The sequence below is a fragment of the Delphinus delphis genome, chromosome 8 (genome assembly GCF_949987515.2).
Source record: "Delphinus delphis chromosome 8, mDelDel1.2, whole genome shotgun sequence".
Taxonomy (NCBI): Eukaryota; Metazoa; Chordata; class Mammalia; order Artiodactyla; family Delphinidae; genus Delphinus; species Delphinus delphis.
In genome coordinates, this window is record NC_082690.1 from 71,088,021 (window position 1) to 71,112,669 (window position 24,649).

The following is a 24,649-nucleotide window of genomic DNA, read 5'->3' on the forward strand; positions in this document are numbered from 1 at the left end:
CTCTCTTCTCAAGTGCTCATGGAACATTCTCCAGGATAGATCATATCTTGGGTCACAAATCAAGCCTCAATAAATTTAAGAAAACTGAAATCATATTAAGTATCTTTTTCAACCACAGCACTATGAGACTAGATATCAATTACAGGAAAAAACTGTAAAAAATACAAACACATGGAGGCTAAACAATACACCAGTTAATAACCAAGAGACCACTGAAGAAATCAAAGAGGAAATCAAAAATTACCTAGAAACAAATGACAATGAAAACACGATGACCCAAAACCTATGGGATGCAGAAAAACCAGTTCTAAGAGTGAAGTTTATAACAATACAATCCTACCTTAAGAAACAGGAAACATCTCAAATAAACAACATAACCTTGCACCTAAAGCAATTAGAGGAAGAAGAACAAAAAACCCCCAAAGTTAGCAGAAGGAAAGAAATCATAAAGATCAGATCAGAAATAAATAAAAGAGAAATGAAGGAAACAACAGCAAAGATCAACAAAACTAAAAGCTGGTTCTTTGAGAAGATTAACAAAATTGATAAAGCATTAGCCAGACTCATCAAGAAAAAAAGGAAGAAGACTCAAATCAACAGAATAAGAAATGAAAAAGGAGAAGTAACAACTGACACTGTAGATATACAAAAGATCATGAGAGATTACTACAAGCAACTATATGCCAATAAAATGGACAATCTGGAAGAAATGGACAAATTCTTAGAAAAGCACAACCTTCCGAGACTGAAGCAGGAAGAAATAGAAAATATAAACAGACCCATCACAAGCACTGAAATTGAGACTGTGATTAAAAATCTTCCAACAAACAAAAGCCCAGGACCAGATGGCTTCACAGGCGAATTCTATCAAACATTTAGAAAAGAGCTAACACCTATCCTTCTCAAACTCTTCCATAATATAGCAGAGGGAGGAACACTCCCAAACTCATTCTACGAGACCACCAGCACCCTGATACCAAAACCAGACAAAGATCTAACCAAAAAGGAAACTACAGGCCAGTATCACTGATGAACATGGATGGAAAAATCCTCAACAAAATATTAGCAAACAGAATCCAACAGCACAATAAAATGATCATACACCACGATTAAGTGGGGTTTACCCCAGGAATGCAAGGATTCTTCAATATACGCAAATCAATCAATGTGATACACCATATTAACAAATTGAAGGAGAAAAACCTTACGATCATCTCAATAGATGCAGAAAAAGCTTTTGACAAAATTCAACACGCATTTATGATAAAAACCCTCCAGAAAGTAGGCATGGAGGGAACTTACCTCAACATAATAAAGGCCGTATATGACAAACCCACAGCCAACATCATTATCAATGGTGAAAAACTGAATCCATTTCACTAAGATCAGGAACAAGACAAGGTTGCCTACTCTCACAACTATTATTCAACATAGTCATGAAAGTTTTAGCCCCAGCAATAAGAGAAGATAAAGAAATAAAAGGAATCCAAATCAGAAAAGAAGTAATACTGTCATTATTTGCAGATGGCATGATACTATATATAGAGAATCCTGAAGATGTTACCAGAAAACTACTAGAGCTAAGCAATGAATTTGGTAAAGTAGCAGGATACAAAATTAATGCTCAGAAATCTCTTGCAGTCCTATACACTAACAATAAAAAATCTGAAAGAGAAATTAAGGAAACACTCCCATTTACCACTGCAACAAGAAGAATAAAATACCTAGGAAGAAACCTTCCTAAGGAGACAAAAGACCTGTATGCAGAAAACTATAAGACACTGGTGAAAGAAATTAAAGATGATACAAACAGATGGAGAAATATACCATGTTCTTGGATTGGAAGAATCAACATTGTGAAAATGACTATACTACCCAAAGCCATCTACAGATTCAATGCAATCCCTAACAAACTACCAATGGCATTTTTCACAGAACTAGAACAAAAAAATTCACAATTTGAATGGAAACACAAAAGACCCCGAATAGCCAAAGCAATCTTGAGAAAGAAAAACGGAGCTGGAGGAATCAGGCTCCCTGACTTCAGACCATACTACAAAGCTACAATAATCAAGACAGTATGGTACTGGCACAAAAACAGAAATATAGATCAATGGAACAGGATAGAAAGCCTAGAGATAAACCCAGGCACATATGGTAAGCTTACCTTTGAAAAAGGAGGCAAGAGTACACAATGGAGAAAAGACAGCCTCTTCAATAAGTGGTGCTGGGAAAACTGGACAGCTACATGTAAAAGAATGAAATTAGAACACTCCCTAACACTATACACAAAAATAAACTCAGAATGGATTAAAGACCTAAATGTAAGACCTGACACTATAAATCTCTTAGAGGAAAACATAGGCAGAATACTCTATGACATAAATCGCAGAGTAATGGAAATAAAAACAAAACTAAACAAATGGGACCTAATGAAACTTAAAAGCTTTTGCACAGCAAAGGAAGTCATAAACAAGACAAAAAGACAACCTTAGAATGGGATAAAATATTTGCAAACAAAGCAACGGACAAAGGATTAATCTCCAAAATATACAAAACAGCTCACGCAGCTCAATATCAAAAAAACAAACAACCCAATCCAAAACTGAGCAGAAGACCTAAATAGACATTCCTCCAAAGAAGGTATACACGTTGCCAACAAACACATGAAAGGATGCTCAACATCACTAATCATTAGAGAAATGTAAATCAAAAACTACAACGAGGTATCACCTCAAACCAGTCAGAATGGCCATCATCAAAAAATCTACAAACAGGGCTTCCCTGGCGGCGCAGTGGTTGAGAGTCCGCCTGCCGATGCAGGGGACACAGGTTCATGCCCCGGTCCGGGAGGATCTCACATGCCGCGGAGCGGCTGGGCCCGTGAGCCATGGCCGCTGAGCCTGCGCATCTGGAGCTTGTGCTCTGCAACGGGAGAGGCCACAAAAGTGAGAGGCCTGCGTACCGCAAAAAAAAAAAAAAATCTACAGACAATAAATGCTGGAGAGGGTGTGGAGAAAAGGCAACCCTCTTGCACTGTTGGTGGGAATGTAAACTGATACAGCCACTATGCAGAACAAAATGGAAGTTCTTAAAAAACTAAAAATAGAACTACCATACGACCCAGCAATCCCAGTACTGGACATGTACCCCGACAAAACCATAATTCAAAAAGAGTCATGTACCACAATATTCACTGCAGCTCTATTTACAATAGCCAGGACATGGATGCAACCTAAGTGTCCCTCGACAGATGAATGGATAAAAAAGATGTGTCACATATATACAATGGAATATTACTCAGCCTTTAAAAGAAACGAAATTGAGTTATTTGTAGTGAGCTGGATGGACCTAGAGTCTGTCATACAGAGTGAAGTAAGTCTGAAAGAGAAAAACAAATACTGTATGCTAACACATATATATGGAATCTAAAAAAAAAAAAAGGTTCTGAAGAACCTACGGGCAGGACAGGAATAAAGACGTAGACGTAGAGAATGGACTTGAGGGCACAGGGAGGGCGAAGGGTAAGCTGGGATGAAGTGAGAGGGTGGCATGGAAATATATATACACCACCAAATGTAAAATAGATAGCTAGTGGAAAGCAGCCGCATAGCACAGGGAGATCAGCTCGGTGTTTTGTGTCCACCTAGAGGGGTGGGATATGGAGGTGGGAGGGAGACGCAAGAGGGAGGAGATATGGGGATATATGTATATGTATAGCTGACTCATTTTGTTATACATCAGAAACTAACATACCATTGTAAAGTAATTATATTGCAATACAGATGTTAGAAAACAAGAAAACAGTATTAGCGTCTTAACAAAGTTACATAACATGTCAATTATGTCGATATCTGTGTCTAGAAGAAAATAAGGCCCATAACCTGATTTTGAAATATGGAGAATTTTAAATTTAAAAACATGGAAATTAAATAGTTTCCACATACAGTTCATTTAAAAGGATTCCAAAACTGGTGTAGGGATAACAACTCAGATTCAGGTTAAACCAGTAAACTTAGTTTACACCAACATTCTGAAGGAAGTCAAGGTGAAGAAAGTTTAAAACTACTTATAGAGATCAGAGAAGAAGTGAACCACTGCACTGACAGAAAGATATTCTCTGACCAAATATTATCCTGTCCTTAATATGGATACTAATTTCACAGAATATAACTTGCTCTAAAAATTCTGCTCTAGAAAAATCAACTTTTAACTTTGAGTAACACAATTTTCTTTCACTGTGGTATCCAAAAACCGTTGTTACTCCTAGTTTTGACTGCTTTATAGCTGAGGAATTTTGAAAGTCAGTCCTTAAATTAGCCAATCGCTTAAGATCTCTATTCTTTGAATAATTTGGGTTGTGACACAGACATCTTTCCTTTCCTCACAAGGAAGGGGGTTTTCTACCAAAAGCATAAGAGTAATTGATGGCAAAAAATAGATGTTAAACCCCACTAGGTTTGTTTTTATGCTATTTAGTAACATTCCTTACAGAGAATTTTAGTAAAGTGATTTATACTTTATTATTGCTTTAAGCATATTAAAATACCTTTGTTCACTTTATAAACCCATACACAAAGAAACCGCTGCAGTCAGATTTGTTGCACTCAGACTGGGTGGTTAATATAATCAGGTTAATATGTTAAAAAGAACTTGACACAGAAATTATTAATGAGTAGAACAAGGTCACTACTTCTGAGCTGAGGTCAGTTACAAAGAATGCACAAATGAAATTCAGGTTGACTTTTTATTTACTTGACTATCTTCTTACATTGGATTCCTTTGGCAACATATCTTTAAACATTTAAAGCCCTGTTTACAAGGATGCTCTGAAAGAAGCTTCAAACCATTATGCCCCTAATTGAATTCCCCAGGAGTCCAGTAAACTCAGAGGAATAAAGAAAAATCATAACATTTGCTAAATCATCTCAAAACATACTTCACTGCAAGGCTATGTGTCCTGTTTTTTGCGGTTCAAAGATGAATAAGAAAATACAACTGACTGCTTCATTATTTAGGCTAAAATCAAAAAGAATTTTACCTATTAGTAGCAAGCTAATTAAATCAGTCTAGTTTTAACTCTTCTTCCAAGAGAAATCAGACAACAAACAATAATAGCATTTTATACTGTATGCGACCACTCTCCTAGAGTATAAAAGCTCTCAGGAGGAGCAAAGTATCTTTAACCAAAGACAATTATTCACAGTAAAGGTATGAGAGAGAGCTGACAAAAATTTGTAGTCCTGAGGGAAAGTAGCATTTTATCTGTGAATTCAGAACAAACTCAAGTGGAAGAAGAGAAAGTAAAAGTTTTTAGCAACCAATTCGTTTATTAACATGCCCCCTTCACAATTCTAATTTTACTTTAAAATAGATTTTATGATCTTTTTATTCATAGTTCCTTCATATGCTTCTGTGCTTGTTGTGATTACTAAGCAAAAACATATGGATCTTAGCATTCCCAAAAGAATGTGAAATCCCTTTCTACTTACCTGGTTTGTATGTTATTCCAGGGGGGAAGAGGAATCCCTGTTGGGCAGCAGCAGCTGCTGCCAGGGTCCGCTGGTCATGTGGAAAAATTGGGATCATGAGCGGAGGCATGTGACCCTGAACCTGCTAAACAGAAGAGAGCCTATGATCAGACAGAGAGCAAATGTATGCCAAGGAGTATTTGTTTTTCACCCATGGTGGTGTGCTGGTACCCAAACAGCCACCCACTTTTAACCTCATTCCAAATCTGCTCCCTGAGAAAAATTCAGGCTAAATTCACCAAATCCCTTTCAGATTCCACTGGTACACCAAGGACATAACCTCATTGTGAATTTGCCTCATCCCTGCTTCCACTAAATTATAGTTACTGGTTATCTTTTATCTTGACTTTTTTTCCTTTTATTTTCTTTCTTTTTTTAAAACAAAGAACTAGAAGAAATGTTTTCTTCTGTCACCTTACAATGTTGAAAGGTTTTGCCCTTTCACCTGCTTTGCATTCTGTACTTTATTTTGAAAATAGTACTTAGTATCTTTGGTCAGAAAGTGCTGTCTAATTTTTATATATTCCAAAAGCTGCAGCTCCCCAGTTTAGGCATCTTATTTCAAAGCCTCGCTGCATTATGTTAAACATATAGCTCTTCAGATTTAAGGCTACTACATCTTGGCTCCCAATTAAACTAATATTCTTTGCCATCCACACCTCGATGTAACACATAAATTGCTTGTCTGGCTAAGCAGTTTTACAGCTTTATGCACTACCATGTAGCTGAGTAATTATGGAGTTGTATTCAGAGAGCACTTCATAATAAATCCTACTATATCAAATTTCATTTGACCTCCATAAATGTATCAAAGAGCACAAAAATGCAAAACAGAAAATCTTCACTCTATATCAGCATTTGTATTCCCTATAAGGAAAATAAGAACTATGACAGAATCATGTCTGTGAAAATCACATTTTAATTTCCTAGCTCCCTCCCTTACTCTATGCATGCTGCCCTGATTCCAATAGCATCACAGGAAGGTTCTGTGCTGGCTTTTAGGGCATGATTTTATAAATTAAACTATAGGACTTTTGTTATTTAAAGATCAAAACTAGGATGTACTAAGAGGAATGATCTTTAAGTTCAAACTGGGTCTTTGCCCTCCTTACTAGTATAAAAGATCTGCATTATATCCTGTTTAAGATACAAACCTTTCCCAGTAATTCTACCAACCCCAAACTCTTCCCCCGTTTAAATTCCTAAATCTTCTCTTTAGGCAAAATTCCATATACTGGCTGATGACCCTGTTTAAATAGCACCAACTTGCCTTGTCCTGTCCCTGTTCCCTCCACAGCCAGGGACATATTGCAAAAATGTTCCTGTGTAGGTCTAAGAGGTTTCATTTACCAACAGTTTCTCTCTAGGGAAAGCCCTAAGATGTGGGTTAATAAAGGGCAAGCAAAAAATAAACACTTTACAGTATTTTTCAGAATTCATTTCTCAGGAAAATCAACTTATAATAAAAAGGTCTTTGTGCAATTACTAACTTGCCAGTGGGGCGTGAAAGAAACTGGCTTTGGGCAGCTATTTCTTCCATTTTAGCTGAGGTAAGCCCAAGTTTTGTACATTAGAGTACCAACTTATCCTGCTTAAACTGGAGCTGATCCCCTAGCGCCCAGGTCTCGCCTTTAACCCTGAAGAAAAGCACTAGGTTTGCTGTTCAACTCCAGCTTGTTGTGACCTGATGCAAACCTGAGATGTCAAAGATGACAGCGCTGTTCTATGTCAGAAAATTAAAAAATGATATTTTTGTGGGTGACTATTGTGCAGTGCAAGAGTATATCAAAGGAAATCACTTCATTTACTTCTAGAAATATAGTCCTAGCATGTACCCAGAACACAGCACAGATGCTTCACATTCTAAAGAAAGGAAACAAGAAACTGAGGAGTCTAGGTATCAAATTTATTTATTCTTTCCTTTTTTCATTTAACAAACATTTATTAAGTTATCATTATGTGTGGATCTTGAAAAGTAGCTGGAAAAATGGGGGCTATTTTGCTTGGGAGAGAGAAGATATATGCTTATGTTCAAATATTTGAAAGAATTATGTATGGAAGAAGAACCAGATTAAGTCTGAGCAGTTACAAAGGGCAGATCTAGGCTCAAAAGAAAGAGATTTTAGGGAAGTTGAATGCAAAGAATTTTCTAATAATGAGCTATTCAATAATCACTGTGATTAAGGAGGTCGTGTGTGCCATTTCCCAAGAGGTGGTCAAGTAAAGGCTGTATACTCATCTGTTAGAGATGCTTTAAAGGATATGCATAACTAAAACCCTGATTAGGTAATGACCTATAGTGCTTTTTCAACTTTATAATTCTATGATTGTTTAAAAATCAACATTAGGAAGATAATGGCATATAGTCATTCCTTTACTCATTCATTCAACACATATTTTTATTCAGAATCTACTATGCCCACAAAGGCTTTGTTGTCAAACGAATCTGAGCTTAAATCTGTACACTGCCATTTCTATGGCTGTGTGATCTTGAGCAGTTACTTAGCCTTCCTGAGTCTATTTCCTCATGTAAAAACCAAAGCTAATGATACTACCTTACATGGTTGTTGTGAGGATTAAATAAACAAGAAAAGTAATGCTTGTGGCACAGTGACTGGCATATAATAGGCACTAAGTAAATGTTAGATCCTTGCTTTTCTCTTATATAGTTTGCAATTCAGTACTAGAAAATTATCAAATTACTGATAAAACAAGAAACAGTGGATCTTAACCCATAACTCTACTTCAAAAAAAGAAAACATGAGCCAAATAAATAATTCAGTTTGGCAGGCAGAGGCTTGTTTGTTCTTAGCAGACCCATGCCTCACAGAGCATTATTCCATCCCAAATATCCAGAAAACCAAGAAAAAGAAGGTGGGATTAAAAAGCTCATTTGAAGATGTAATTTGGGATCTTTAGTGTTATTCATTAAACAGCATGTTCGAATGAAAACATAATTTTATTTTTACATTGGTGCCCAAGCTCTTCAGATCTTAAGACAACATAAAGGCATCAATGGCAATTAGGCATCAGACCTTAATTATTGAAACTTGGTGTCTGAAGATATTTCCTTTGTAATTAGCAACGCACATGAGATAATTAAGTAGGCCACCTAAGGTCATTTTTTTTTTAAACTTTTTATTTTATGTTGGAGTATAGCTGATTAACAATGTTGTGATAGTTTCAGGTGCACAGCAAAGCAAGTCAGCCATACATATACATGTATCCATTCTCCCCCAGACTCCCCTCCCATCCAGGCCGCCACATAACATTGCGCAGAGTTCCCTGTGCTATATAGTAGGTCCTAAGGTCATTTTTAATGCCAAAGAGCTGCAGGTGCTTCATATTAACAAAAGCTGTAAGAATTTAGGGAAGCTCTTTTCTGTCCATCACCCTCTACAAGGTAGGATATTTTAGAAAGTTTCAATGCTAACTATTAGGTAAGACGCAGTTTCAACAAACTGAGGGACAAAGTAAATAAGGAGGGGGACAGAAGGCATTGTGAAAGCAATGATAATGATGGAATCACAGAGTTGACATGGAGCTTAGAGTTTATCTAACCTAGTAGTTCTCGAAGTGTGGTACCTGACCAGCAGCATCTAACTTCAAAAAGCAAATTATCAGACTCCACCCCAGACCTATGAACCAGAAACTCTGGAGGTTGGGTCCAACAGTACAAAATTTAGACTAAAATTTAATCCAGAGAAGTGATTCTCAAACTTCTATGGACTTCAGAATCAACCAGAGGGCTTATTAAAACAAAAATTGTTCAATCCCACACTCAGAGTCCCTGAATCAGTAGATCTGAGGGGGAAACCTGAGAGTGTACTGTTCTAACAAGTTCCCAGGTGAAGCTCGTTAGTGCTGTTGGTCTGGTGACCATTCTCTGAGAATCACTAATCCAATTCAAACCTCACAATTTACACATAGGGAACCAGGCGGCTTAGAGAAGGTAAGGCTCTCACTGTCATAGGCAGTGTGGAGGTCACACTGCCTATAACAGAGCTGGATCTAGAATCCAGAACTGCTAACCACCCTGTCCAGTGCTTTTTCCATTATATCACATGGACTTCATTGATAGAAAAGAGAGAAATCATGTGTGTACACTCTTTGTATAGAGAAAATCTGGGGGGCTGCAACTGAAAATAATTTTATATTTCAGAGGTGTGTCTCTGGAGGTGACTGGGAGTATAGATATTATGTTGTTCAGTTTTAGTCTGTTCCTTCTCTCTTATTTTATACCCAGAATATTTGATCTCAAATCTATTGTCATTAATTCCAGTTAATTCATTAGCAATAATCATTTAGCTCCAAATGATAAAGTTGCCCTTAACTCATTTTAAGTAAAATTATAATATGAAAACTCAAAATGCCCTTTATTAAATACAAGCCAAAGTATCCGGTAGCCATTTAGAACATAGGCTGAGAGATGATGAAAAGCTCCTCTTTTATCTCTAATTACAGAAATCATCATCGTCATCATCATCATCACAGCAACTAATATGTTACAGTATTTCCTATATGTCAAGCACTGGGAAGTGATTCACATGCTCTATCTCATTTAATTCTCAAAACTTTGTGAGGTACCTACTGTTATTATCCTCATTTATTTAATGACAAAGACAAAACCACGAGAGGTTAGGTAACTTAGTCAATTAAAAAGTGGTAGAGCCAAGATTCAAGGGCAGGTATGTCAGGCTCAAAGTCTATACTTTTAAGTACTATATTATATTAATCATAAAGTCATCTTTTGCTAAACAGACCTAAATGAGATAAGGAATATAATTCTTTGTGATAACAATTATTTGATTGAAAGTTTTATAAATATAATTGTAAATTTACATGTGGCTGTAACAAATAATACAGAAAGATCCCATGTTCGCTTAACTCAGTTTCCCCCAATGGTAACATCTTGAAAAATTATAGAACAATATTACAACCAGGGCACTGACATTGATACAATCCAAAAATCTTATTCAGATTTCACCAGTGGGATACCATTTAAAAGAAATTATGTGTCTTAAAAACTAGCAAGGGGGCTTCCCTGGTGGCGCAGTGGTTGAGAGTCCACCTGCTGATGCAGGGGACACGGGTTCGTGCCCGGGTCCGGGAAGATCCCACATGCTGCAGAGCGGCTGGGCCCGTGAGTCATGGCCGCTGGGCCTGCGCGTCCGGAGACTGTGCTCCACAACGGGAGAGGCCACAACAGTAAGAGGCCTGCGTACCGCAAAAAAAAAAAGAAAAAAAAAAAAAAAACTAGCAAGGGTAATGAAGGTCTATGAATACTTACGACTGCTATCTTTCATACAAAGCTCACCAGTATGACCCAGTGCAAATAATGTGAGTGGAAATCATGAATTAAAGCAACAATTTCTCCTTTCATAGCTTGCCATTTATTTTACTTACTAGAATATTGGTTGAAGGTGGGACAAAAATGGAAAGCAAGGGCAAGGTGTGGGGGAGAGGTAAGGAAAGAGGGCTTGGTGGCCACACAAGAATCACATAAATATCCAAAATATTTTTCTTCTATGGAAGTTGTGAATTAAGTTTACTGCACTGCATGTCAGTGCCTAAGGCAGATAAAGAATTTTGAAAATACAGAAAAGCCCCACCCTGCTCTGAAGAATGTAAGCCTGCCTTTCCTCTTCCTTCCCATCATCCTATTTTCCTATTTGGTGACGTGCCAGGAAAGGCAGTCACATTGTAAACAGCAACCTTCAAAAATATTTTACTGAAGAATAAGAAATAATAGAATTCCCCTCACTCCATCAAAGAGTGACCAGTCTCCACATGTCTTTTCCAGGAAGTTATCAAAATTTCAAATAGCATCTTTTTTTCTTGAAAGTGTAGTTTTCCCTTAGCCCAAATTCAGAGATTCTTTAATTATCCCATAGGTAAAAGTAAAACTGATTTTGTTAATATAAAGAGTAAAACAATGTGACCAAAAATAATCTCTGAGCGTGAAACTGCATTATTTTTATTGCTTTGGAAGTCAGCACTAACTGGGTATGTAAGTTGAATGACTAATGAGAAACCAGGAACCCCATCATAGGTGAAGCCTAGTCAGTGCATCAGGAAAGAAACAAACTGTATCCCCTAAAGCACAACTGTCCATTAATTCTAAACTTCCACAATCCCAGACCAAAGCATTTCCCTTCTGCAGAGGGTAGGGAACACATTCTTGATCAAATAGGCTACATGCCCAGAAATTTTAATTGCTACGGTGTTCCTCACATCTTTCAGACAATCAAGACAGCAGCAGATGCATGTGAAACACGTAGGTTCTGACTCTTCCTATTCATAAAACAGCATTGTTGCATCAACACTTATGCCCTTTGTTTTCTCTGTGCTAAGTTGTTGATGATGCCATTTTTTGCCATCTGCCCCAGAGCTTCATTAAAGATACATGAATGGGCTAACTGGCCTGATATCTTGTGAGGAACAGGTGCTATTGTTTGTCCCTGAAGACTTGCACTAAAGATATGACTCAGAATACTTGAGAAAGAGCATCTGCAGCAGTCAGTCAGAGGGCAACTTGGCAGAGACCTGGCTACGTGCTAATATGCAGAGTGACACTCGGGGGCTCATTTTCTTTCACGAGGATTATTTAACTTTTCCTAGTGATAGGAAATAAGTATTTGTTGAAAATCATGAACATATTAATGTCTATTACTAAGTTAAACACAGTGAGCAAGTGAAGATCTTTTTAATGCCTTATTTCTAGAAAATCATTCCTCATGTGATTTAATTGGATAAAGCTTCTTTAATCTGTTGGAAGGAATGTTTCCAACATTTGTAAATCATGACAGAGGGAGGGAAAGACAGAGACAGAAAATACAGAGAGAGGAAGAGCCATCAGAGAGGGAGAGGCAGGGCATACAAACAGAAAGAGGCGGGTGTAGGGGTGTGGGTGGAATTTCCTTAAAGGCCCTATTCTTTATTGCAAAGAATAGCTGAGTCATTTGCATAACGTGTTACCATTATAAAAGCTGCAGTGTCTAGAGTGAAAGAAGTAAAGTCCCCAGAACCTTACATGAAAAGCCTTCAAGGTCATGGAGGTATCTTCTTACTGCCAAAAAATGCATGCCAGATCTCAGTTAATTCTGGAGAGTTAGGAGGGAAAAGGTCTCATTTGATAGGATAAATTAGTGCTTTAACACAAACCTTTTAGTTTCAAAACTTTTTTTTTTTTTTGGTCGAAAATGTTAAGACTCTGCTTTGCCCTGACTTAAAAAGCAAAATAATGCAGTGGTCAACATTTTGAACTTCTCTTGGTTGACCATAGTTTGAAGTATACTAAGGAACTTTGTATACAGCCTACCTGACTATTCTCTAATTGTTTCGATTCATTAATCATCTCTCACCAAGTAAACTGAGTGTCCTGAATGGCTTGTGACATTTATATTTCTATACACCCCATTGTTCTTATCACAGGGCTAAGAATATAGTAGGCATTTTGTGTCAACTAATCAACGTGAGAACCATCAAGGACTTAAGAACTGGTTTTCTGAGCACTAATTTCCATAGGGTAGTATTATTGTTAATACAACTGCAAAAAGTATAGAGCTGTAGTTGTTCTCATTAAAGAAGAGAATTCAAGAATGACTTTTAAATAAATCTTGATAGCACTTTGTCTGCTTTTCATTTGTCTTATTTAGCAAATCTCTGGCTGCTATAGCTAATGGAGGATTGCAAATCCTTGCTTGTAGGGAATCCAGCTAGCTCTAGCAGGAGAATAATCACACTGAAATTTTATCAGGAGCAATTCTGGGACACAAATTTTCTGAGTATTTAAGAACACAGAGTCCAATTTTCCCAGATATTTTCCACCAACATCCAATGGATAATCATTGTACAAATAATGTAAGAAAAAGATCCTGTAGCTAGTGGGAAGCAGCCGCACAGCACAGGGAGATCAGTTCTGTGCTTTGTGACCACCTAGAGGGGTGGGATAGGGAGGGGATATGGGGATATATATATATATGTATAGCTGATTCACTTTGTGATACAGCAGAAACTAACACACCATTATAAAGCAATTATACTCCAATAAAGATGTTAAAAAAAACTGCTGTTTTGTTTGTTTTTGTTTGTTTGTTGAAGACAAGATGTTTTCTCTCTCTCAAACTCCCACAAGGATAATATACAAAACACTTTGTTACCATTGTTAACGTTCATCTTTAATATAATTCAGTTTCTTCCTAGAATTTTGTATATTGCTGCCACCACTCTTTTCAAAATCTTCACTAAAGGGCTAGGAAAAACCCTGAAAAGGTAGAACAAACTCAAGATATTGCAGTTTAAAGGCATCCTTTTTAAAAACTCAGGCTTTAGTCTTTCAAAGTCATATGTTTTAGTTTGAACATTAATGAAGAACTAACTTTATGTTTGTAATATGTATTTTTCTGTATGTATATTACACTTAAATGAAAAGTTAATTTTAAGAAAAATGGAAAATAGCTTCAGTAGTTTACTTGTCTTTACTAATTTACACTATTAAATATATCTAATAAAATATCTAAAATATTCATAGGAAAAATGGAGACGATACGTATTGTCACTAGCTTCACTATGTCCCCACCCTCACTACCAAGAGTAACACATGGAAGCAAAGCAACTCCTTTTTTAGGTTGGTCTTTCAGATAGCTATTTCAAATCCACTTCACAGTCTAGTACTTTCCAGCTCCCTTCCTTGGTTACGCAGGAGAGAAATGATCATTGAGAGTAGGAGTACAATGGCTCCATTTATCAGGTCAATAGCACATTTAAAAAATCTCCTTTAGGTATATATTCAGAGAGAAATGTTAATGGCCCTGAAAGGGCCAGTCCTGTCCTTTGTGTTAACACCTTTTTATATTCTCAGCATACTGTATACACTCCGTTCTATTTGTATTTTCTAAAATGGACAAATATCTCATTAATCCACCAGGATCATCAGTAGTCAAACGTCACTACTTTATCTCTCATTCATTTGTACATGTTCTGCTTAAATATTGAATTTTCAAAGAAAAGAACATGGATTTAGTACTAATGTAATCATGATTCCTAGCATCTCTTACTTGTCTCCTTACTCCTTGAAATAAAGAGCTCCACACATACAAAATGACCTCTTAGGCCTCTAAGAGGCATGCTACTCTGCAAGGGAAGTCAGTAGTGCCTGTCTTCATTCAACTATTCAACAGCCTTTCACTGAGCACCTAGCACAATCTGCCCGGTACTATGCTGGGCACTAGGAATAAAAAGATGCCTAAGAGAAGTCCATAGCTTTGTTTTATCAGGTAGCAGTGTTACGTTTGTCTTCACTTACATAGTAGTAGAAATCATCCAGTTTGTCAGCTTACTTTGGAATAGGGTCAACAGAGAAAGGAAAGATTTGCTTGAAAAGGAAAATAAATTACAACAAAAATTCCATTACGTATCTTTCCATAGTCTTCCTATAGTCTAAAACCAAGAAAAATTTTGAGAGTATTTATGAGGACAAAAGTCAGATTACTTCATAAAATGGATGACAAATGTTAATTAAATGTGTTTAAATTATCTTACTATGCTTTAAGAAACTCTCACCAGGAGGGAAGTAGTATGTCCTGGCCATAAAGAAATTAATAAAACATGTTATGCAAAAGTAAAATTTATGGTTCATTTGGAATTAGATATGTACCACCTTTTCAATCCATACAAATGCATAATCTTGTCAATTAAATATTATTGTTAAGGTCTAGTAGTATGTTAAAATCACTTTAAAGTGCAACTAAGGAAAATTCGTGTGTGTTTATTACTCCTTAAGGATCTATTAGTGGGTATTTTATTCAGATTCGTGCTGTAAAATCTGCATAAACTCAGCATATTGTTATCCCCATGTGTGCATTTGTTTGGTTAAAGCAGAACAGCAAATCTCAATTTTTGCAACTTCTGAAAAAGTCAAGAGAACTAAAACAGTCTTAATTTTAATCAGATACAAACAGTTATCACTACAGAAGTGAAGAGTTGACTATTATGCAAATAGTCTCAGTTAGTCGTCACCAGGCCATCACAGAAGACTGAGCTAGTCAATTATTTTAGGTATTTCCAAAGACTAGTGAAGATGAATGTTTCTTATTCCACCCTGTCTTATTTCCACAGAAGTATGAAACATATTAGAGACTAATGATTGTTTTTCTCAGATGGAAACCCCATTAAATACACAATGATCAAAGTGTTTTGCCAAGATGGAAATTAATTTTTTTTAATTCTGCATAAATGCCACATAAATATAGTAACATTTGTGAAGAATGTGGCATTCCTTTGTTTCTAACAACCAAATTCAGATATAAAGCTTTCACAAACTTTTGACCTGTAATGAAGGCAATCTGGCTTTTACCCCTGAAGTATTTTACACAGCCTTATTCTGTTACCAATGACCAGAGTTCAATTATTAAATTCCTCCTCCAGAAATGCAGGTTTACCTCTTAAACTACAGGTTTTGTTAAAATTATGCACAAGCAACTTAAAGGCAGGGACTTTGTATCTTAGTAAAAATCCCTCTCTTGCACAGAGTAGGGACTCAACAAATATTTGTAACATAAATGCATTAAAGAACTTTCATTGTTATTTTAAAACTAAGCTACAATAATTTTGATAATTTTTACATCTTCTGAATCAATTTGAAGTCCTGTTATCATTTGAAATCCTCAAATCGAGGCAATAGAAATATACCTCTGCTTCAAACATACTTCATTACAGCCATCTTTTCTTTTGGCACGCCACAGTCTGACTTTGAAGTCCACTAGTTGGTAAGAAAATATAAAAATTGATTTTGTTCATTTATTTGAAGATATTTTTAATGACTGAGCTCTCCTAGTATATCTGTTAAAATTCTTCTATAGTATAATTTAGAGATGCCTCTAAGCTTCTTTAATAATTTCATCATCATCAGTTATAATCCTGAACCGACGGAAATAAGCTGTTCTCATCAGAAGAGCCAGAAATACAGTTTTCCAAAATAATTTTTAAAATGTTTGTTTTATCACAGTGGGCTGGTTATGCAATATAGAATGAATGACAGAAAAACATTTAAGCATCACCTATCGTGCAGAGAAGAAACAGTTTCTTTCTTAAGCTAGAAGGGCTAAGAAACATAAACTCTGAACAGAACATAAATAAGATGTCTAAACTATTGACAGCTGGGTCCCAGCCATGGCAAGATAACCCTCCCTGGAAATATCAGTGAGAGACCTTGCCCGTATATGTTCAGGGGGGCAGGATGCAGAGAGGTAAAGTAAGGTGATCTTTATAGGAAATAAACACTGAGTAAAGGCATAAATAGTGACTATAGCCACAAATCAAATAGCCTTCAGGTGTTTACTCTTTATTATACTCTAGCCTTTTTAGAGCAAAAAGTTAATAACATGGAACTTTAATTCATTTTGGAATGTAATCTACAACTCTTGCCCCACCCTCAGCATACACACTTACACACATACACACACTCACACATACTTCTACACTTGCTATGCCAACTAAATGCACAAGTATGTCAACACTGAAGCTGGTATAAGGATAAGCTAACATGTTGATTCAAAAAGAGCAATTTTATTTTTATATTTTAATTTCATAATATGTTCATATTAAATAACTTAGATACAATAAAGCAATGTTCCTATTAAAGAAGGTAAGGTCCAAACTCCCTAGCCTGGGCTGGCAGTGAAATCACTCTATAACATATTCTTAACAAACCTCTCAAACCTCTTTCCTACTACCCTTTATCCTCTTTCTCCTCTTGCTTTCAATAGCTTCTAAGTTTCTGTGCATGACGCTTTTCTCACTTACCATGTAGAATGATCTTTCCTTTCCCCTTTGCCATCCCAAACCTGACCTACCGTTCAAAGTGCAGCTCAAAACTCCTCTATGAAAGTTCCCCAGGTATAAATTTCTTTCCCTCTGTCAAAATTTACACTGCATACACTGTGTTGCATTATTTAATGGTTTTCAGTTCAATATTTGACACCATTCTAGGCACTGGGGACACAGAAGTAGAGAAAATTTCCTACCATTATCTCCTAGGGAAGACAGACAACGTACAAATGAATGTAATATGTATGTATGTGTCTGTATACACACACCCATGAGCAAATATATATTAAATATAATAAATGCCAGTTGATAATAGATGCTATGAGGAAAAATAAAGTTAAGATAATGAGATAGAGTATGAGGGGTAGAGGGTGGGAAGCAGGAGGTAGTCAGTAGGGAGTAGAAAAGACTATTTGGGATAGTGGTGGTCAAAAAAGGCTTCTCTGAGGAGACAATATAGCTCAGGGTTAAATGAACTGAAGTTGCATGAGATCTGATTTAGGTTTATAAATATCACTCTGGTGGCTGTGAGAAAATTTGACTTTATTAGGGCCAGAATGAAAGCTGAGAGACCAGTTTAGAAACTACCTCAACAGTCCAAAAGTGGGGATAACAGTGAACTTTTTCCATTTTATATATCTCTCTGCTCAAGCAGAAGGAAGACATCTTGCAGACAGATTCTTAGCACGCTACTAGGACAGTGCCTCCAAATATGAAAGGCAAAATGTCATTATCTGACTGATTATCTGACTGATTAACTGACTGACTAAAACAGACCTGTCCAGTGATTTCATGAGACAAGAAGCATAGCATTTTCAAGTTTCAAGCACTTGCACCTTTTTATGCCCATAGGGGAGAAGAGTATAAGAAATTAAAACCTAAGTGGCTACTGCTGAATCACTATTAATTCTTTTCCCCAAATAGTATGTCTGAATAAAATTTTAAGCAGCCGAGAAGCTTACTGACAAAAACTAAAAATGTAAATCCTTAATTCAGTCTCTGTGTGGGAAAAATAGGAGTATTTTAAATGACATTCAAGCTACCTATGAGAAAAAAAAAATCAACTGTTAGTAAAGATCAGAAGAGTAGAAAATTTAATATATGCAAACTGGCTCAACACACTGGTTAAATTAAACTTCTCTTGCTTTTTTTTTTTGGTAGTTGAGACTAATGTTATATTTGCCAAATGAAATGGAATTTACAATACAGAGTCAGATGCTGCAGCAAATTCACCTCAAATAATATTCTTTGCTGTTACAAAGAACAATAGGCCAATAGCATAATTTGAATGATTAGTAATAACTCATGTAATCACAGCTGAAAGGGAATAGAAACTCAAGCCCAAAATGAAACAAAATGGTCCATTCAGGTCAATTAAAAAAAACACAGAACTCAAAATGGAAAATTATCATATTGAATTTTCCACACATTCTTTTTTTTTTTTGCGGTACGCGGGCCTCTCACTGTTGTGGCCTCTCCCGTTCCGGAGCACAGGCTCCGGACGCACAGGCTCAGCGGCCATGGCTCACGAGCCCAGCCGCTCCGTGGCATGTGGGATCTTCCCGGACCGGGTCACGAACCCGTGTCCCCTGCATCGGCAGGCGGACTCTCAACCACTGTGCCACCAGGGAAGCCCCCCCAACTTGACCAATTTTAAGACAGTTCAACTTAACTTTATAAATTTCTGTGGGTAAGAAAGTGAAACAAGGAGAGAAACAGAACCGCCTTTGCATCCCCCGCCCCCGCAAAAAAGAAAAATAGATATCCCATGATATGTGAGTCACATGGTAAAGTATCTATCCATAGATTTAATTTTTGACTTTAGCTTGGGTTAAAACTTGAATGCCTAAAAACGTAGTTACAAATTTGTGAGCAGGCATTTTCCTTAACCCTACTATCGCATCCACAAGGATCTAGAATAATGGTGATCAAAACTATAGATATTTATTTTTAGTTCCAAATGACAATTCCCAAATATGAATGACACAAAGCCCAGCTTTGAGTCTCTTCAACTCTTCTCAATTTAACAATATAAAAGGTCAGTTTAGCTCCTTTAAAACTGCACTATGATTGTATTTTCCATGGTAGAACAAGGCGTTGAATCTACATAGACATTATCAGCCAATAACAATAGGTCTTTGTCCAGCTGTGACTACTTCCCTCCTCTACAACCATTTCTTATCTGGCCCAGGAAATGCCTGTTTTAACTGACAGGTAGGAGATTAAATCTACAGCTGCCGAAACACAATCTCAGCTCTGTTAGATAGGCTTTCATTGAAAAGCACTACAAACACATAATTTGTTTATGTTGTACCAGCAATCTCTGACAAAGCAGACTGTCTAGCTGAGACAAATGTGGTTAAACCCATTTATTGTATTATTTCTGCTACACAGAACAAGCTCTTAAAACACAGAAACTAGACAAGGCACAAAGCTCTAGCTGTCTAAAGAAATCAAGAAGAGATGACTTCTTGTTACACTAGCCCTTTTTATACAGAAAGCATGTTCTCCCCTGGAAAACATCTATTCCATTTTTATTTTAAGTGAGTGGTTCAATTATGTTTATGTTTTCAGTTTTTGAAGTTTCTTTTGTTGCTTCCAGCATAAACAGGCATAAAATCACCTAATCACTAAATGTCTCTAGATTTAAGAACATGATGAATATTTATAGCAAGTGCTATATCACCCCTTAAAAAAAATACCCATAATGATAAATTCTAATGACAATTGACCCTCTTTCAATATTTATTGCAAATTTTGATAATGTTATTCGACTTCTTTATTTCACTTGATGTAAAAACAGCTTTGCAACTTATAAAGAATATGAATAGCAGTTTCCTTAAAATTAAGGAGTCATGCACAGAGATACCTAATTTTATAAAATAAATTTCAAGGGGGGAGGTTCTAACAACAACAGCAACAATAAAATCTGCTAGTTACGTGGCCATAAATTACTTGCTCCAGGTTAATATTAATAAGTAGAAATAAATTTTATTATTTTATATCTAAAATTTATTCTTTAGGTATACTCATTCAACTCTAGCTAGCATTCTGAGTATACTGTATATACATAAACTGTAAAATTACTATAACTAAAGATTAAAGTCTACATCTACCTACACTAAATTCTAAAAGCTATAATCAATGATAATGAAACAACAGATGGTACACAATATGGTTTAAAAATAAGAAAACAGATGCTGTAACTCAAACTTGTCAAAAATTTTTAGGAAGAGTAGCATAATAAAGATTATAAAACTATATTTGAAATATGGCCAAAAGGATTATGGTTAGCCACTCTCAAACATGTCACCATTCCCTAAAATCTTATTTTATTTTTCCTTAATCATCATCATAAAACAGGCAAGTGAGAAAATAATCTTCCAAGTTGGAACATATGGGCCACTTGGAACTCAGTTAGTCTTAAAATACAGAAAGTATGCAATAAACTAGCTGAATCCATGGGGTCTCCCTCAAACAGCATGGATAATGAGGGGAATCCATAACAGACATAAACAAACCCAGAAAGATGTCTAGACCCCACATCATTATGTATGATATATGCCCAAGATATATGGGCATACATTTGAATGTTCAAGTTCAAACTTGGCTTCTATTAGACTGATTCAGTCACAGCATGGGGTTTCTTTAATAAACAAACCTTACTGTTAGAAAATATTGGAGACTCAAATCATGTATTATGCCCCAGCTAGTTAAAGATGTGGTGCTCTAAAGCCCTATATCCCTTGAAGCTTTCTTACAACAGACTGTAAATAATAAAGGAAAACTACATCTAGAAAAACATATAGAAGTCTTAGATTTTTGCATTACAAGTTGGGAGCAGATACTACACAAAGCTAACATTTCAACTAATTTTTAAATTCCCATTAAAAATTAGAAATGAGTTGAACAATGTGGGCCTTAGTTTTTTATTTTCCATGATTCTGAAGAATGTTGAATGCTTTCAGATAAAAGATGTAACCAGGGTTATTTATTTCACTACAATAAGTTCTTTGCCATATTTGATATATACACACATGTATAATATAAATAGCTTTACTTCACTTTAGGATCAGACTTTAGAAACAGAATGGTCTTAGAAACCCATTTTTCCAATACTTTCATTTTAAACATAAATATAATAAGGCCCAGGAAGGAGAAGTGATTTGTCAAGGTCACAAAATTTGAGAATGGCTAAGCCAAAGTTAAAAACAAGGTCTTTACTCCAAGTGTGCTGATTTCACAAAATTATAAAATCAGAGATTTTTAGGAATGGAAATAGATTTAGAAACTATGTAATCCAGTGATTCTCACCTGGACAAGGAGTTCTGGTGAGCTTTTTCAGAAATACATATGCTCTCTCGTTCCTTGACAAGTACTACTGATCAGGCCTAACTACCACATTTTATAGAGGAGAAAACTGAGGCACGAAAGGATAATGTGACTTCCGCATGGCAACATAACTAGTTAAAATCAGCTAAGATTTGGAACTAGGTCTAATTCCCAGTTCAGGAATTTTCATTTTTCTTTCCTCATTTTCTTTCTGTCTCCTTTAAGGTAAGACCTAAATATAAATACACCCTTTCTGTTCTCAACTTTGGTCTAAACATTTTTTCTTAAACATAAATTTACATCATGTGACAGAGGATGAAAGCAAATCTCAATCTTCTACAAAGACATTCTGGCACAGTAACTCTGATAATTGTCTCTCTTCCTCTTTTCCCCCACTTCACAACCTTCAAGTTTGTATGCCTGTGACATACATTAAAATCAATCATGTATTATTCTTTTTTTCTTAAGGTAGTGAAACCATAAACTCCTCTGAGAAGAGAATCATAACTTCTTCTCTCATATTCCTTACAATATACAGAACACAAAGACAGCTTTTAGCGAAATATAAATTGAGTTATCTGTTTGCAAAATATAAATTGAGTTATTTTTCCGAAGGTCAGGGTATTAGTTTTAAAAAGCATAAAAGTAGATTGACTAAGTAGAATGCAACAGTATATAAAAAGGATAATAAATCATGACCAAGTAAAGTTTATTTTGGGAATGCAAAGTTGGTTTAACATTTCAAAATCAATCATTATAATTCATCATTAAAAGAGAACAAAGTAGGAAAAACATGATCATTTCAACAGATGCAGAAAAAGCATTTGCAAAAAATTACTACTCATTCATGATAAATACTTTCAGCAAATTTGAATCAAAGGGAACTTCTTTAATTTGATTAAAGGTATATTTGAAAACCCTACAGCTAACATTGTCATCAATGGTGAAAGTCTCCCTGTTTTCTACCTAAGGCAAAAATGTCTGCTCTCACCATTTCTATTCAATATTGTACTGGATTTCCTAGCCAGTGCAATAAGCAAAGGAAAAGAAATCAAATGAACATAGATTGGAAATAAATAAGTGAAATTGTTTTTAGCTACAGAAAATATGATCATGACCATAGAAAACCTTAAGGAAATCTAAAAGAATAACCTACCAGAACTAATAAGTAAATCAAGAAAAGTCACAACATACAAGGTCAATAACAAAAATCACTTGTCTTTCTTGGTTTTAGCAATATCCTTCTGGATATATCTCCACAGGCAAGGGAAACAAAAGCAAAAATAAACAAATGAGATTACATTAAGTTAAAAATCTTCCACACAGCAAAGGAAACTGTCAACAAAACGAAAAGACAATGTAACAAATGGGAGAAGATATCTGCAAATCATAGATCTGATAAGGGGTTACATCCAAAATATAAAATATACAACTCAACAACAAAAACAAACAGCCTGATTAAAAAATGGGCATAGGATATGAATAGGCATTTTTCCAAAGAACACATACAGATGGTTAACAGGCACATGAAAAGATGTTCAACATCACTAATTACTAGGGAAATGCAAATCAAAACCATAATGAGATATTACCTCATACCTGTCAGAATGGCTATTACCAAAAAGATGACAAATAACAAGTGTTGTAGAGGATGTAGAGAAAAGGGAACCCTCATACACTACTGGTGGGAATGTAAATTGGTGTAACCACTATGAAAAACAGTATGGAGATTCCACAAAAAATTAAGAGTAGAACCACCATATGATCCAACTATTCCACTTCTGGATATTTATCTGAAGAATACAAAAACATTAATTCAAAAAGATACATGCACCCCTATGTTCACTGCAGCATCATTTATAATAACCAAGATATGGAAACAACCTAAGTGCCTACTGATGGATGAATGGATAAAGAAGATGTGGTATAAATATGATGGAATATCACTCAGCCATAAAAAAGATGAAATCTTGCCATTTGCAACAACATGGATGGACCTTGAGGGTATTATGCTAAGTGAAATAAGTCAGACAGAGAAAGACAAATACTGTATGATTTCACTCACATATGGAATATTTAAAAAAATGAAAAACAAAACAAACACATAGATATGGAGAACTGAGCAGTGGTTACCGGAGAGGAAGGGGAGGTAGGGAGAGGACAAAATGGGTAAAGGGGGTCAATTGCATGGTGATAGAAGCAAAACTTTTAGGAGTGAGCAAGCTAAACTTTTGGGGGTGAGCAAGCTGTAGTGTATACAGAAGTCAAAATATAATGTTGTACACATGAAATGAATATAATTTTATAAGCCAATATTACCTCAATTTAAAAGAGAAAGAAAAAAGATTTGTGGAAAGAAAAAAGATTTGGAGGGTGGGCAAAATGGGTGAAGGGAGTCACAAGGTACAAACTTCCAGTTATAAAATAAGTAAGTCCTGGGGATGTAATGTACACCATGGTGACTATAGCTAATACTGTACTGCATGTTTGAAAGTTGCTGAGACAGTTGATTTTAAAAGTTCCCATCACAAGAAAAAAAATTTGTCATTATGTTTCTTGATGGATGCTAACTAGATTTATTGTGGTGACCATTTCACAATATTTACAAACATCAAATCATTATGTTGTATACCCAAAACTAATATAATGTTATATGTCAATTATACGTCAATTAAAAAAAGACTTAAAAAATCACTTGTCTTTCTATATACTAGAGAAACTAGAATAAACAATTAGAAAAGGGAATTTTTAAAAAACTCTATTTTCATTAGCACAAAAAATAAAATGCCTAGAAAAACATAACCAAAGTATACAAGGCCTCTACACTGAAAGCCATAAAAACATTGCAAAAGGAAATTTTTAAAATACCAGAAAAAATGGAGTTAGATTTGGAATGGAAGCCTTCATGGAATGGAAGTCTCAATATTGTTACAATAGCAGTTCTCCCCAAATCAATG

The 24,649-nt window shown here is 35.7% G+C and overlaps 1 protein-coding gene across 1 annotated transcript in view; it reads right to left on the reverse strand.

Annotated features, from left to right (window-relative positions):
- The window catches only part of SOX6 (SRY-box transcription factor 6), a 445,733-nt gene that overhangs the window by 134,415 nt on the left and 286,669 nt on the right, over positions 1–24,649 (reverse strand). The window contains exon 7 of the mRNA XM_060018551.1: positions 5,493–5,613. Within this exon, the coding sequence (XP_059874534.1) occupies positions 5,493–5,613 (121 nt within the window). The remainder of the gene's footprint in view (positions 1–5,492; positions 5,614–24,649) is intronic.